Genomic DNA, 18,075 nt, shown 5'->3' with positions numbered 1-18,075 from the left:
AGGACCTGGATATGGGTCCTAAAGCTATTACATGGGGTGTGTCCCTACTGGGTGAGTCACTTCACCTCCTTGTTTTTGAAATACCTTTTCCAGATGTAACTTTTTTAAATAAATAATTTATTTATTTTTATTAAATTTATTGGAGTGACATTGATTATTAGGATCATATAGGCTTCAGGTTGAGATTTCCCTGTTACAAGATCTGTATATTGCACTGTGTGCCCACAACCCAAAGTCAAATAACTTTATGTCACATGTATACGGGCAGATAATTTCTGACAAAGGAACCAGAAACACACAATTGAGTAAAGGTAGCCTCTTCAATAAATGGTGCTGTGAAAATTGGAAAATCACACACAAATGAATGAAACTGGATTACATTTTGTCCCCATGTACAAAAATTAATTCAAAATGGATCAAAGACATAAATATAAGGTCTGAAACAATAAATGACATAGAAGAAAAGCAGATATAACTCTTATTATTCCATCCCACAGTGTAGGACAAAGCCAAATAAGACTGCTTGCTTTTCCTACTCCTTGAATGTCCCAAATTGAGTGTTTTTCCCAGACTGCTCCTTTGACTTGGCTTGCCTTTGTTTCCATCATCTCTGCTTATTAAGATTTCCCTGTTACAAGATCTGTATATTGCACTGTGTGCCCACCACCCAAAGTCAAATAACTTCAAGGTTTAGTTTGATTATTTCCTTCTTCAGACCCAGGTTTAACACTTAATGAGGATGTTCTTAAGTGTCAGAAATAGTGAGGGTGCTTCACATATTTTATCTAATGTAACTACCAAAATTTTGCAGTAAATTATATTTAGTAAATCTGCTTATTCTATTCTGAGGTGTTTTTTTTTCCCAAAAAAGATTTGAGAAGGCCAGAGGAGCCAGAAGATTAGTACTCTTTTATTTATTTTTTTACTTTATAGATAGGAAAACTGGGTTGAAACAATTTTCTTTAGTTCATAAAACCAGAATAGGGCAAAGACATGGTTAGCTTCCAACTCAGAATTTTGACTACTGGTCTGGCACTTTGTCCTACTTGTCAAAATTTTATGAAGGTAACTTTGACTCCTTAAGTTTGTTCTGTCTCTCTAAACTACTGTAATCCTGAAATGCTTCATGCATTATTCCCTTATTTACATGATCTCGTAAGTCTTCTATTTCTCTTATGAGTCCTTTGAAGGAAGGAAGGGACTGGGGAGTAGTATCACAATGCCCACCATAGGGCCTTGCATGAATTAAGCATTTAATAATAGCTGTTTTGGATGAATACATGGTATTTCCCCACACCATTTCTCCAGCAGCATTTCCCTTATGTTTGTCTGATAGCAAGTGTGTCTGTGCCAGCTGTTTAATAATTACTATGCACCAATGACACATATGTAGTAAATAATACTTTGACTATACAATTTCAGGCTAAGTGCCTTTATGAATTTAATTAAAAATGCCATTATATTCTTTTCTTTATGGATATTAATGGAAAACAAGCAATACATAATCATAAACTTATTTAAAAGTAATTTATATTATAAGATGGATTATTTTGTTTACAATGTTATTGTCAAAACTCAAATTAAGAATTTACAATGTTAATCAGAATGTAGGCTCCATGTGTGTAGGGATCTGATGATACCTGTCATTTTCACAGCGATATCACTAGTATTTAGAGTAACAGTAGATGCTTAATATTATTTGTTGAATGGCTCATGAGGCTGCAGTTTTCATTGGATAATGAACCTTTGACTTTTTGATAAAATTATTAGGATGAAAACTTGTAAGACATTAACATATATGTTATCTCTTGACTTTTCCCAACAACCCTGTGAGATATTTAAGAAGAATTTTAATACTGAATTTTACATTACCAAAAAAAACCAAATAAATAAACAAATAAATAAGCTGAGGCTCAAAGAGGTTATATGACTCCAGAAATCATCTACCTAAGCAGTAGCAGGTGAACAAGACTCGAATCCCACTATTTTTATAGCAAATTCAGCATTCTTTCTGTGTTTTCATATAGTCGGTAAAGAATATAAACATAGAAGGGAATATTGGCCAGGACGATCATGTTGGATACCTTTTTAAGGCTAGAAAGTTATATGTAATACATTGAAGTGACTTAAGCATCTGAAAGATGGCACCACCAAGGAAGCAATGTTATTGAGTTTGGAGAGAGACTCTGAATTTGAGGCAATTGTGAATGGTCCTTTGAGACTTACACTAGGGGAAAAATTCAGTACAGCCATTTAATGCTTCATATTCTTGCTTTGCCCCTTACTTCCAGCTTGTCTGAACCATAGGCTATTTAAAGCTTCAGATTTTACCAGTCTTCTCAATACCCTTTTGTACTCTGTAGTTTTTGTTCTTACCAGCTGAAAGGAACCAGCTGACTTCTTTGGTATTTTTATATCTTGTACTTTATTGTTTTCCTCCAGTGTTTTCAACCCACTGCCAAAATGCAGATGTGTGATTGCTACTTCTAGCTCAAGACATCTGCTTTTCAGTAGTCCCTTTCTTTTTCTCATTCCCAATTATAACCTTTATGTGCCACTGCTAACATACAGCATCAGATCTGGTCCCTGCAAGAATGAATACTTTGTTTTCAACATCTGTTTTCTCCCAAGGAAGGCAATGTTAGTTTTGAGTTGCATTTGTATACTAAACACTTTCAAATCTAAGGACCTTAAATACACATAAAAACACAGTCATTTAATATAAAAGCACTCATTTGAAGTCCTGTAAGTCTAGGTATAATTTTCAATGGGGTAAATAAAAGTTACAGGGGAAATAACTAATTCATTTAAGGTAATTTTTGTCTTTATATGCTCCCTTCCTGCTCTGCTTGTTCTGATCCAAGTCAGAATTTGGATCAGACTAGAAAGCACTGTCTCTTCTAAAACCTACCCAGAAAAAAGATGGCTTACATCAGAGACAAAACACTGGCTGTCTACAGGCTGCATTTGGCATACATAATGTTCATAAAAATGGAATTCATTGAGCACATTTAAAAATTGGAAGATTTCAGATATGATTCTGAATTTCTGGCTTTTTAGAGATATGGGAGGGTATGGCAGAACAAAGCTCACATTTTAATTTCATCAATGGGCTAGAGCTCAATGATTTCCGGAGGTGACTTGGAGGGTAAGATTGAGCCTTCTTTTTTCACTTACTTCATTGCTCCTACTGGCTCCATCAGAGATCTCTAAACTGCTAGTGATTTCCTTCTTTCCTCCTTCCCTTTAGTATTATAATGGCTAATAGTTAGCTAAATTTATTTTCAAACAAAATAATTTGTTTAATTTGCCTTTTTCTGAGCAATTCTAACACACCCGTGGTCAAGATATCTTTTATTATAAGCCTAGAAAAAAGATAATAGGAAATATATGAAAATGTTCTATTTTGAAGAATGGAACATATGACAGCATCATTGTTTTCATTATCAAACTTTAAATGGAAAGAATTTTGGACCTGGAGCTAGAAGACTTGGTTTTGAGTTCTGGATTTACCATTTGCTAACTAGAAAAAGTCATTTAACTTCTCTGAGCATGTCTCCTCATCTTTGCAAGGGATTATTATCTCTTCCAGCCTCTTGGGCATGTGTATCAAATGTGATCATGGGGTGGAAGTTCTTACTATGCTATATGATGCTATGCAAGGGTCAGACATTTTATGGGGAAGCAGAGCTATAGTGTCTGATTTCTCAAGGAGCTTGGAATCTGGTTTCAGAGACAGGACTTACATATAAGGTAAATGACATTTGAAAGTATCCTTCTGACTACAAAGGATGGAGGCATTAAATGTCATCATATCTAAGAAAAAGTGCATGATTATGCACTCAAAATTAAAAAGACATATATTATTATTTATTATTTAATTTGTTCCACAAATATTTATTCTGTATTTACTCTTCAACAAAAAAATACAACTACTGGACATAACGTATTGAAATAGAACGCCTTGGCTCTTGCTCTTATAGAATTTGTATTCTAGTAGGGGAAGAGAGGGACAATAAACAAACAGATCATTATAACTTCAAATACTGTTAAGTTCCATGAGGAAAATAAATGTAGGTTATATAACAGAACTGATGAGCAGAGCTGCTCTCATTATGACTTGCTGTGTTACTTTTTTCTTTATTTTTACTGTGATGAAGTTCACATAAAATTTATCATTTTAACTGTTTCAGAGGAATGAAGTACATTCATAATATTGTGCAACCATGACCACTATCCATTTTCAAAACTTTTTTATCATCCCCATTAAACAAAAACTCTCCATTTCTTCTTCCCCTCAAATCCTAGTAACCTCCATTCTACTTTCTGTCTTTATGAATTTATTTGCCTCTTTTATATAGCACATATAAGAGGAATAATATATTTTTACTCTTTGTGTCTGGCTTATTCCACTTAGCATGTTTTCAAGGTTTATCCATGTATCAGAATTTCCTTTTTAAGGCTGAATAATATTACACAGTATATACACACAATGATGTGAATCCATTTACAATATTACCTATTTTAACATGACTTGGTAATAAGTCTAATTTGTAGAATACTTTACAAAGAACCATAATATCCATCATACATGGCAAGAATAGTGTTAAATCAGGGATTATTGTCAGCAAACTGTGGTGTTATCTGACTCAGTTGTTTTATAACATTCTATCTGATGTATTTTGAAACCTTGTTACCAACAGTGAAGTAAGAGTATATGAATTGGGAGGAAGTAAGGGCGGTGGTCTTCAGCAAATATGAAATGACAATAGCTATAGTATGGACCAGTCCTACCTACTCCCCTATTGTAGGACATTCCTCTTCTCAGGGTGTTTTGGAACATTTTTCAAAAGTAGATTTAGGTCGTAAGCTTCTACCACCACCCTGGGGCATAACTTCACAATCTAATAAATCTCATCACTGGGAAAATTTCTTAAGATTGCACACTTAACCACTTGAGGGCTGCTTTGCAGTGTGATTGCATCCTGCCGAAAATTGCCTGCTCTGTGACTGAGGAAGCCAAGTTCATTCATAAGGAAAATGTTAGGAGTGTAAAGAAACAGTTGATGGCAAAGAGAAGGTAAAGTTAGTGGACACAGCAGGTCTTCAAAGAACATCGTTTTATTCAAGGTCATTTCCTTGTAATATTGATGAGATGCTGTAGCTAATTGATTGTTTCTGTCAATTAGCCTTTGGTAAAATTGGTTTTGTTATACGTCATTTAGCTTAAAGTCACAGAACCTAACCACTATGATAAGTGAGGACTTACTGTGTTATGTGATTGACTTTATTTAGGATAGGAAGTCCCAGAAATTGGAAAGAGTACAAATGTGAGATTTTAAAAGGAGCAGAAATCTTGTTACAAAGGAACAAGATGAAAGAATATATTACAGAGCTTACTGTAGACTGATACTTATAGCACATAGTGGTTGCTGCTTTGATTCTTAACCAGTTGCATTCTCAGTTGCTTTAGCTATTAACTGAAAGCTGGGCATAGTACTTCACTATATTTAAATCTGATAATGTTCCACTTTTGCTCAAAAGGAGCTCATTATATATGAAGTCATGTACAAATATCAAACACATACAAGATGTGTGTGTGTGTGTGTGTGTGTGTGTGTGTGAAATGTAGTTACAAAAATGTGAGCAAAATAAGCCAGTGAGAGAAAGACAAATATCACATGATCTCACTTATATGTGGAATCTAATGAACAAAATAAACTGACAATCAAAATAGGTCCAGAGGCATGGATGCCTGGAACAGACTGACAGATCTCAGAGAGCAGGGGGGTTGGAGGGACAGGAAGAAATTAACTAAAGAACTTATATGAATATATGCATAGCCCATGGACACAGACAATAGTGTGGTGAAGGCCTGGGGTGGGGTGGGGGCTAGGTGGAAGGGGACAAAAGGGGGAATGGGGGACATCTGTAATACTGTCAACAATAAAAAAACAGGTGTGTCAGCATCACTGTCTCTTTCATCATCCATCGTGCAGTTGTGCTTAGAATTTAATGCTCGTACATGTGTTGTCCAAAAATCTTGCTTAAACTATTATTCTTAGAGCAAAGTACACAGACTCTAATGAGCTAGATTACGCCGCCTCTTCTTGAACTTCTTTTTATTGCTTTCTTTTGAGGACATAGAATGGTACGTCTTTCAACATGTAGCTGTCATTGTGTTTTTCATGGTTTATTTGCTTTGATATTTTTGAGGGTAAGATGAAATTTGTGAATGTTTGTGCCTTTTGGGGCATAGTTATATGAGGGGAGGCCTTCAGATTTCAGCCTTTCAGTCCACTTACCTCTGAGAGGTTCTATGTTGAGGGAAGGTCAACCATGGCTAAAGGTGCACTTTTCTCCTGATTGCATGCTGTTGCCTAGTTAGTGTTTGATGGCATATTGACCATGACTGCATGACTGAATTCACAAAGGGAAGAATCCCTCATACCCGTAGGTGTAGCCACAGTGAGCATATGTGTCCTTCTTGGACCACAAATTTTATCCTGACAAGGAACCCTTAAAGATTAATTTTTTTTCATCATTCTTACTTATTCTTTGGCTCCTTTGCTAACATGAAGGAGAAGGAGCTGGGGTGCAGTGGATTTCTTCTGTGGCCTCGTTTCCAAAGAGAGCACAGACATGAGAGTAAAAGGAATAGAAGCACTTAACTAGGGCCTGTGATAATAGAGTAGACAAATATTTAGAATTGATTACATGACCATTAATTACTTGTTTTAATAACTAAAAGTTTTCTTAAAAAAGGAAAGAGTATTTTGTTATGTTCCCTGTATGTGGAACTTAGATGTTATGTGCTGAGCCAGCTATGTTTTTGCCACAATAATCACAAAATTAAATGCTAGGATTGTGATTGAACTGCCAATAAAATATGATTGTAAGTTTTCTTTCTTATTCTACTTAATGATACTCCACCCAAGAGTTGTGAAATGTAACCGATTCAAGTGGATGCTTTGAATTCAGGACTCTCCTCTGCCACTTATCACTTGTCTTCAAATTATTCTTTCAGATTCTATATGTGATCTTAGAATATTAATACATGTAGTTTAGTTCTCATGAGGATTATTGAGTTATTGTGAGGATTCAACAACATATTGAATGCGCTAGAACATTTTAAGCTAGTATATTTGAAACTCTATAAAAACATACATAGTATCCTATATAATAAAAAGCTAATATGCAAATCGACTGAACAGTGGAATGACTGGTTGCTGTGATGTGCACTGACCACCAGAGGGAAGACGTTCAATGCAGGAGCTGCCCCCCTGGTGGTCAGTGTGCTCCCACAGGGGGAGCGCCATTCAGCCAGAAGCTGGGCTCATGGCTGGCCAGCACAGTGGTAGTGGCGGGAGCCTCTTGCGCTTCTGTGCCAGTGCTAAGGATGTCTAACTGATGGCTTAGGCCCACTTCCCATGTCAGTCAGACATACCCGTAGGGCTCCTGGACTGCGAGAGGGTGCAGGCTGGGCTGAGGGATTCCACCTCCCCCACTGAGTGCTAGAATTTTGTGCACTGGGCCTCTAGTTATTAATAACTTCAGTTAGCATTCTGTGTTCTTCATATCTCTAGAGGCATTTGAGGAATATTTGTTCTTATATTTAATGATCCCAGAATGCTGTGCATTTATCAATTTGATGTCTACTTCCTGATATCCAAGTATCAGTAATTATTTTGCAGAGCCATCAGGAGACTGTTAACCAGCCCTATTCCATTTTTAGCTTGTTGCTTCATAGTCTTACCTTCTAATTCTACAGACTTAGAGTAAATTCCTAAAAGTAGGTTTATTTATCACCTATGATTAAAACGCATGAACTCTTTTATTTGTTGCTCAAAGATTTTTATTTCCCACTCATTCCTAGCCATCAGACCGTGTTCCAGATATTATTAATAATATATAATAATAGCTACAGTTTGAGTGCCTATTCTGGCTTTGTGTTAAATGCTTTATATACATTGAATTTATTCCTTAGAGCAGTCCCACCAACATGTAATAGTATTAATGCATTCCCTATGTGGGCATAAATGCTCAAGTTGTTAAGTAAAGTTGACAAATTCATTTAACTATTATGTGTTGAAGCCAAGATCACACTCAGGCAGGTATTTCTGATTTATAAGCCCATGGTCTGAGAGTAGGACCTTTGAAGAAATAGTAACACCTCTGATTTATCATACATCTTATTAAGTCCAAACTGTCACATGATTTCTTGTTTATTATAATGACATTCCTCTTTGAAGAATAGACAACATTCCAATTTTATAGATAGAAAAGGAGGATAAGCAATTCAGTTGTAATAATAGATGCACAGCATTGTGGTTTAGTTTAGCCCTGGTCATTTCAGATGTCTTTCTAGTGCTCTCATTCTCTCAAATAATTGTTTTATTTTGCTTATGACATTTTTGTCTGTTTGAATATTAGAGCGTAGAGTTTTAGAATAATGTATGCTTCTGGAGAAATCATTTAAATGACAATGCATTTCTATTTCCTATTATTATAAAATTTAGATGGCAAAGGCATTTGCACAAAATCAATACTTTGATGGTACCTTGCTAAGCACAAAGCAAACACACTCCTGGGCTTTTGTACCCACCGAAATTGCAATATTGTGGGGAAATAAGTGGAAGTATAAAATCTGGGTGAAAGGAGGCGCCTGTAGTTGTTAAATGAGGCTTGCATTTGCTGCCAGGCAATCTTTAGAAACAATGGTGATTTCTTGGCTAAATCTCCAGAGTTGACTTTTTAACAGAATGGAATTCAAAAAGTATATTTATCATGAAACACTGCTGTATCAAAAAATGAGAATTTTAAAACAGATGTTTCAATTCAGAAAAAATTGAGAAACTGATTTAAATTTCAATTGTTGTTCTAAAGTTACCTAAGAGTTAATTGGGTTAATCATATGACTGGCATATGAAAATCCAACTCTATAAACTTTTGATGATAATTTGCAAGATGGGAAGTCCAGATTCTAATTATTCAACAGGGAGATTCTAATTCAAGGCATGTTGGTGATAAGTGTGGTGTGAAATACTGTAATGTGATGTTATTGGATATATATGATGTAAAATAAAAACAAAATGAATAGCAGTAATAAAAATGACTAGAATTGACCACTTCAGCTTCTGGATAATATAGCACATAGTTTAGGATTATTGGTAGGGCTATATGATTATCTCTTGAATTTGTTACTATATATTCTTTTACATACAAAATACATATAGACAGGAGTCCCTTATACATTAATACACATCTGTATCTACTTAATCTATATCTACCTATCTACTCAAAGATAATTGCCATTTCAGTAAATAACTTGGATATTCTAAATGTAGTCATAATCTTTATAATAAAATGATAGTCAAGTTGGATATTGTTGGATAAAACCAGCAATGTCGTGAAACTTGTGGCTCTATATGTCCTATTAGTAGAATTATTTTAATAAGCTACCAAAAAAAACAATGAATTACTCAGTTTTGGAAGATACATTTGTTTCTACATAAATTGTGGAAATTAAAAGTAATAATAACAGCCCTGGCTGGTGTGGTTCAGTTAGTTGGGCATTGTCCTGTGCACCAAAAGGATGCTAGTTTGATCCCTGTTCAGGGCACATGCCCAGATTGTGGGCTTGATTCCTTGTAGGAGGTGTGTAGGAGGCAGTCAATCGATGTTTTCCTCTCACATTGATATTTCTCTTTCTCTCTCTCCCTCTCTTTTTCTTTCTCTCTAAAAGTAAAAATAATATTTTAAAAAGTAATAACAACAAAAATAACTTATCTATGTATATAAAAGCCTAAGTGACCTGCCGACCACCCAACTGGCTAGTAGCTATGATGCACAATGACCACCAGGGGGTTAGACATTCAATGCAGGAGCTGCTAAGTGACAGCAGCTTTGCAGCGTGCCCTCTCACACTCTGGGACCCCTCAGGGGATGTCAGAGAGCTGGTTTCAGACCGACCCCCACAGGCGAGCCCGAAGACCCCATCTGCCTGAGGGAGCTCACTCACTCTGCAGATGCCCTTTGAACCCTGGCACCGCCCCAGGTGCAGCTGGCTGGAGAGGGACTGCGGGAGGTTGGCTCCAGGGTGTGTCTGGCCCATCTCTCCCAGTTCTGCCCCACCGGCCACCTTCTAATTAATTTCCTTTCAATCTGCATGAATCTGTGCACGGGGCCTCTAGTTGTAATTATAATAACATTGTAATAATAATATATACTTGTAGAATGTAAACGTTTACAAAAACTTTTAATCTTTATAGTCTACTCTCACTTTGGTATCTGTAACTTCTCTCTTCCTGACTCTTTCCCATCACCTTATTAAAATCTCTCTAGCTACCACTCTTCCTTTACTTCCATTCTCTGTGTATTTCTTAAGAGATTAATCTAGACACTGTTTCCATCTTTTCATCTCCCATTTACTCCTCTTCTCACTTCATATTGTATCACTCCACCAATATGTGCACTGTTCTTGCCGTTGGCATTCCTAGCTGATGAATATAATAGAAATTTAATTGTTTAAATTAAAAGAAGTAATGAAACTTCCCCAATTAAAAAGGATTCATCTATTCTGTAATGATTACATATTCAACACACACATTTCTTCATCAAACATGTAGATATTGAACATTGTAGATAGTGTTCCATTGCTGGAGCAGTGCTAGATAGACAGTATATGGCCTCATAGAAATTATATTTTAGTGGGAGAAAAAGGAAAATAAACTGCTTAAATGTATAATATGTAAGTAAGATAATTTCATATTGTAATAAATAAGGTACTTCAGAATATATAGAGAAAGAGAAGCTGTGGGGTGGGTGTCTTTGGATCTCGGGAGCAGGGTGGTCAAGAGGTGCTCTCTGCAGAGGTGATCATAAACAGGAGCTCACCACGCAGAGATGGGAGGAAGAGCCTCAAGGCAGAACTAAAATTTAGTGTAAGGTCTAGATCATGCTTGGCACAAGGGACAGAGGGCAGGCCAATGGGGAACAAAGGGAACAGGGATGTGAAGTGAAGTCAGAGAGGGGGAAGCTTGAGCCTTTTCTCTAGTAAGAATGTACATTTCACTCTCATATCAAAGGGTGGGTAAATTCTGGGATTTTAAGCAAGGTGTGAGGCGGACTAATGTGATCTTCTTTACATTTTATAAAGGTCATTCTGGTCCCTATGAGACAAACGGAATGTGCCGTATTAATTAGAGAATTTTACCTCAAGGGTTGATTCCTGTATTAGTTTGGCTGTGGTAATCCATGCCATTCTAATTAACTTACACCAGGTTGGTTTGAATATTAGATCATTGTAGAGAAGTGTCCTAAAGAGCCTTTTATACGTATTGCCTTATGTGACCTTTATGTCCACAGAAGTGCCTTACGCTCAAGGGGAGGACAGCTTTTATCTCCTTTCTGTATAAGATTCTCCCCTTTTCCTTTCCATTTTTCTCTTCTTTAGACCAGTTATGCTTACTTTCTGTTTATAGGGGAAATGGTTTTTCTAATAGCATAACAGTTTTTCAATTCTTGTTTATTTACTATTAAATGCACTTTTAGCATAGGTCAGGAGGGGAAGGGTTTCAGTATCATCCAAAAGTCTACATCTCAGTGAGTCTAACTGTGAAATGCAATACAGAAGAGAAGAGTGGGAGGAAGTCTGAGATGTAATTGTCAGTCCGCCACTTTGACAACTTTTCACTTTAGCATCCTTCACTGCCAAGGTTACCATTTCTCAATTATCCGTTTCCCTTGTGCTGGGTGCAGGCGGCTGCTGCTTGGGGAACAATTTCAAGGTTTCCTTCTCTGTGTGTATTTATCCTGCAGTTTCCTGTTTCTTTTCCCCTCAGCTTTTGCTGTTAAAAACTTCACTTAAATTTTGTTGTTTTTACAGATGAATGTGACAGTTCTGAAAGTGTGTTGGATTCTTGACTGTGGTGGGAAATTTTAAACTGAGGCCTGGTGGGTAGCACATTGAATGGGAAGTGAATGCCGCCTCCTGTGGCTCCCACACAAGATCAGGAAGAAACATGCCATTCAGCCTTTGTTCCTTTGGGTTTTCTTCTCTGATACTGCCTCTCTGTCAAAAAATCTTCCTTCTCACAAGCGTGATTGTTATTTAAAAATCAGAATAAAACTCATTACAGATTGGATTTCTCCATTCTTCTTTTCCAGTTTGCCTTTCTCATCTCCTCTCCCCCACCTCTTTCTTACATTTTTCTTCCTACTTGTCCTTTTGTCATTTCACCCTAAAGAAATAACACACCCTTCTTCCTCCTCACATCGACAACTACACACTATATTTGGCTTTAAGGCACCACCAACATTCAACAAATACTCATTTACCAGTTATTAAGCTCAACTTTGGGCCAGGCTGTAGGTATTCACAAATGTATTGGACACAGTTCCTGTCTTTAGGGATCTTATATTAGAGTGGAGGATGGAGATAAGTAAATGGAAAATTATAATGCATGTGGCAAGTGGCTATCGTGCATAAAGAAGAGTGCTCAACATTGGACAAATCCGATGGGAGAAATTCTAACCTGAACTCTGGCCAATGAATAGAAGTTAGCATTTGGAAGAGTGGATGGGGGATGGGGTGAGTGGCTGATATGTTTCAGGTGACATGGAGATGAGGTATGCTGGAAATCATTGAAGAAATTTAATAGAGTTAAAATAAAGTGATGGGAAGAACAGCATAAAATCAGATTAGAAATGTAATGAGTCAAAAGCAATTTTTTTAAAACCCTGATACAGGTTTTTATACCCTGCTAAGGATTATAGCATTTTCTACCTCTGAATGTAGAGGGGAATCGTGTGAAGATTTTAATCTTATGAAGGGTGTCTCATGATCATAGTTACATATTTGGCTACAGCACAGAGAATGCATTACATTCAGTCAACAATATTTATCAGGCACTTACAAAGTGCTAAATACTGCAAATATAGTTGTGGAAAAGGCAGATACCAAGCCTGCCTTTAGTTCCAGAGGATGGCAATTTTGGTGGCAGAAAGTCCAGTTAGGAGGCGATAACCTGTGAAAAATTTTAGTGGTCTACAGTATTGCCCTAGGGATGGAAATAAGTGTATACATCTAGGAGATATTGAGGAAGTAGTATTAAGAGAAGATAGTAACTGACTGGTCAGGGATTGGGTTGGTAAGAGGGAGAAGGCATGGGTCTTTAGAGACTTCCAAATGTTGACCTTCATTCTGCTTCCTCTTTTAGTTTGACAGCCTGGTGATGTTGTGGATGTTTCTATTTCATATGTATAGTTGTCTGTTTGACCAGCTGTCAGTTTTGTCATCTCATTTGGTGGGTGCATAGTGGAATGGAAATACAATGGGTCGTTGACCTTGTAGCAGAGACCATTTGCTATGGGAAAGCTATTACCAAGAATTATGCTAAGCAGCTCTTCTTGTCAGATGAGTTTGCTAAATGGCTACTTTTTAAAAGATGATATGCAGTACAATAAAGCTGCAGGGATTGGATGTAGAAGGGGAGGCAAGTTCATTGGCAAAAAGTGAGAAAATGTAGAGTGTTGTAACAAAGTTAGTAGTAAGAAGGCTGAGGGAAAACAAAGGCAATGAAAGATTAAAAATAGGCATTTGTCTATTGAGGGGAGAATATTATAACAGATTATTTCTCTAAGAGGTTTCCCGATGGCACTTGTATCATGTAAGACTGTGGAGAGAGGTTTTTGGAAAATGTCACACACTCAGATATGCCTCTTGTTAAAAACATCTGCTTAAATTTGTTGAACCCAAAATTTAAAATATATATATATTATGGGTTTTTAGAGAAAGAGGAAGGGAGAGAGAAACATCAATGTGAGGGCAAAACATTAATTGGCTGCCTCCTGCACACCCCCTAACAGGGTACAAGCCTACAACCTGGGCATATGCCCTGACTGGAATCAAACCCAGCAACCTTTTAGTGTATGGGATGAAACCCAATCACCTGAGTCACACTGGCCAGGGCTGTTGAACCCAGAATTTTACAAATACACTTGCCCCAATGTTTTTCACTGATACTGCGTTAATATTCTGTGGAACTGGTGCCTCACAAGACACAATTAGGAGAATGCTGGTCTAAGTTATGATCATAGTAAGGATTAGCACTTACTGAGCTTTTATTATCTTCTATGCATAATGTTAAACTCTTACATGAGTTATCTTATTTAGTCTTCATATCTACAACACTATGAAGTAGATATTATTATAATCCTCATTTTAGTGACAACAAAAAACTCAGAGTTATTAACTAATTTGTCCAAAGTCATATAGTCAGTAGGTAGGAATTTTAAACCAAACAGTTTAATCTAAAAAGTTAGGCACCTATCCCTTTGTACATGATCTGACATGTTATAGGATCAAGGTCCACAATGAACCCTTTGTACATGATCTGACATGTTACAAGATCAAGGTCCACTGCCGGGAGCCGGTCCATCCTTGCTGTTTCAAGGGACCTGGCATATATGGCATACGGTTCTTAATATGTTTGCTCACCTTCTTGGCGCTGTGTTTTAACCAAGGTCACCTCTCTGAGAAAGGTTGAATCCCCAGGTAGGGATTTTCCCCTGAAGTTAGGGAGGGAATAAAACCCCTCAACTAAGTGCCAGGCGGGTAATTAATCCCTTTAACTACGAACAATCATGCTTAAACTACATAATCTTTTCTCCCTGGAATGGAGATAAGAAACGCCCTAACCTTTGTAATAGAGATTGATAGGATTGAATCAACTGGTATAAATACAGTTGTAACAAGACAGAAACACTCAGAACTCAGAACACAGAACTTAGAACAGAATCAAGAAGACAGAATCTACACGGAGCCTAGAGACAGAAGAACTTTGCTGGAGAGAGCATGCCGGAGGATCCTGGAGAGGGACTGGCCTCGGAGCCTAGAGACAGAGCCTAGCGGGAGAACATGGCAAGGGATCCTGGACTGAACCTGACTACAGAGATTGGCAGGAGAACCTGACTGGAGAGCCTGGACAGAACCTGGCTGGAGAACCTAGCGAGGGAACATGGCTACAGAACCTCGCTGGAGATCCGGGCTAGAGATCCTGGCTAGGTTGCTGATCAACTGAACGCTGTCTCCGTGTCATTCCTTCTTCGCCGACTCCGTCCACACCTTTGGGGACCCCTGGACCTGCTGGGGTTGGACCACGGCCGTCCACAATGAATTTCAAGCTGTTGATGCCACTGAAACTCCCTTCATTCATCACATAAATGGGACTGTCCTCTCATGTACTCAAGGATCAACATAACATCCAAATGACTGAACATTCTCTAACTTCAAAGTTGTTGATCCCTGTACGTGTCAGCCAGTGGGCCAGGCATTTCACATGCATTATTCCATATTACAGAAGAAGAAACTGAAGAACCAGATCAGAAACTCACACAAGATCACACAATTTGAAGCTGGTAGAGCCTGGATTCAAATCCAGACTGTAAGACTCAAGAGTGAATCTATATTCTTAATCATACAACGTTGCTTTCTCAGCATCTGCATGAGTGTGCATAAGGCTAAGAAATGTTAATATACATGTACAGTAGGTCCTCGGGTTACGTCGGAGATCCGTTCCTATGGCAACATAACGCGATTTTCGCGGTAAGTCGGAACCCACCTACATAAGCACCTACGTCACTCACATGGAGCACATATACAGCACTAATGAAGTGAAACAGTAAGAAAAATTTAAAAGAAAGATAACAATTCCTGACCTTTCCTTGTGGCAAATAAATAATAAAAAACATAAAGCACATATGTACATACGTCGAAATGACGGAACTTTTTTTTTAAAATAAATAAATGGGAGGTGGCGACGTAACCTGAGAACTGTCTGTATATTACAGATACATAATATATTAATTTATTTTTTACATATTTATCAATATGAAAGGCTTCTTTTCAAAATTGTATAGCCACCATTGCTACCACTGAGTCATATTTTTGGAGCTGGTATAATTGGAAACAAAGGTGGGAGGAAAAAGCTGACTTGGAGAATTCAGGAGGAATCAGGCTAGGTCAGGAACTGAACTCATGAACTTACTTCAGTCGAACCAAGGCAAGAATCTGCAGGTCAAGCAGGAGTGAAATTGAGAAGGCACTGAGTGACGGACATATGTGTTATCTCCCTAAAAAATAAATGCAGAATGACTATACTTTATATTAGTTTTGCTTACCTCTTAGCAATGTAGTAATATAGAATTTTAATATTAGACAATTCTGGGTTTGGATTTTTATTATTAAACATTACCTCAGGCCAAGTTCCAAATTTTGTCATCTGTGAAATGGGGATAGTTATACGAACATCTTGAATTTGTTCTGGAGAGCAATTGATAATATTCTATAAAGTCCTAGAGAAAGTAGGTGCTGAACTTTTATTGTAAGTAGCTATGATTTTATAACATTTCTTTGCTTCCCTTAGTTTTGTGTGCTCAACTTGAGAATGTTAAGTTGGTACTTTTTCTGCTTTTCCATTTTTTTTCTACTTCTGATAAGTACAGCACAGAGGAGTTCAACAATATTAAAATATCTGCGTATCTCCAGCAGTAGTGATGTATAATGACAAAGCTATTGTACCTGGTGACTTTTTTTTTTTAAAGCACACTAGGAATAATAGATTTGAAGTGATTTTATTCTGTGCAGAAATTAATCTAGCTTATTTTATCTAAACTGCTTACCCTGACCAATTGACTTGGCATTGAAGAAGGAATATTTAGAAAAAAAAGTAAAATAAGTCACTATTTAGAGATTATTCAAACAACTGTGCCTTTGATTTTGTGAATAAGTTATGTGTGTGGAGAGGAAAATGGTACTATTTCTCATTTGATTTAGGCTATTGTTAAGTGAATGAAGACTGACTTAGGCAGAACTCTCTTATCTCATATGAAGGTTACTTAGAAAACATTTTTTTCTCTTCATAGTTTATATGCAATGGACAGCATTCTAAATATGATAAATGCAATTTTCAGGAATTAAATGGGTTAAGGTGTCACGAAAAGCTTTAAAGTGGCATAATTATAATGGAAAATAATGGCTTCATATACTTAGGATTTTTATTATTATTTTCTATTTGCAGGATGAGTAAGGGATACTTACAGAAAGCAACAAAAGGAAAACTGCTAATAATAATATTTATTGTAACCTTGTGGGGCAAAGTCATATCCAGCGCAAACCATCATAAAGGTAAGTTCTCCTGTTTTCTTTCTCAGCCACCTGGAGAAGGTGACTTCCTTCAGCACTGACTGTTATGTTCCATTTTCACTGGGATATTAATTTTATTGGATATGGGTCCCCCTGGCAATTCTCTTTAAGTAAAAATGCAGAGATGGTTATCCTTACGATGGCTTTGATAGGGGAAGCATGACTATTTAAATGGTTCCAGGATAGTTGCCATTTCTGCAAATAGTGTTCAAAGAGTCTGGAATTGTGACTCAGGCTTTCACATCACTTACAACCTAAAGAGAGTGATGCTGGAATGTCGGGTTGACACGTAATAAAGACGAGCGTCAGGTTGTAGTCATCCTCGTAATGAAAGCATCCTTAATGATATGTATCTTAACAATATGCACATAGGGAAATTTTCCTTCAGGGCTTTTGTGCAGCATACTTCTTTGTGCCAGGGCACCTTTGTAGCCACCATTTGGACTCTCTGTCTAGTCTGGTATTTAGCATTCTAATTCTGCTATAGAACAGCGTGAGAGTATTTGTTTCCTACATGTTTTAAGCTTGACAGCTCAAAATTATTTCCTGTCTTCTCTTTCCTGAGCATGAGACTCAATTTAATGAGTAACTACCTCTTTCCAAGTGAATGAAAATCGGACTATTTCTAAACTGTCCCTACCATAATCATGTATTTATAGCCTGAGGAGTCAATTTAGATTTTTCTCTGAAATATGAGTTTACCGTTTAATTCTCAGTACTCTGTAAATTCTAGAGGCTAGCAACTTACTTTCTGATTTTGTGTTGGGGTGAAAGGGGAGTTAAGACCACCTTGAATTCTGTAACACTTAAATTAGTTACACGTGTGCATTTAATTAGCATTCCATGGAGCGTTAACAGCAGGGAAAGGA

General features: G+C 37.1%; 1 protein-coding gene across 3 annotated transcripts in view; it reads left to right on the top strand.

The window, feature by feature from the left end:
- TAFA2 (TAFA chemokine like family member 2) overlaps positions 1–18,075 on the top strand; it is a 472,775-nt gene that overhangs the window by 307,981 nt on the left and 146,719 nt on the right. For all 3 annotated transcript variants that reach the window (XR_009451245.1, XM_059683445.1, XM_059683444.1), the window contains one exon: positions 17,082–17,188. Coding sequence is in view for 2 of the 3 variants with exons in the window: in XM_059683444.1 (XP_059539427.1) it covers positions 17,082–17,188 (107 nt within the window). In the remaining variant the exon portion in view is untranslated. The remainder of the gene's footprint in view (positions 1–17,081; positions 17,189–18,075) is intronic.

Source organism: Myotis daubentonii, chromosome 2 (assembly GCF_963259705.1).
Source record: "Myotis daubentonii chromosome 2, mMyoDau2.1, whole genome shotgun sequence".
Taxonomy (NCBI): domain Eukaryota; kingdom Metazoa; phylum Chordata; class Mammalia; order Chiroptera; family Vespertilionidae; genus Myotis; species Myotis daubentonii.
This window is presented reverse-complemented; position numbering and strand designations above follow the sequence as displayed.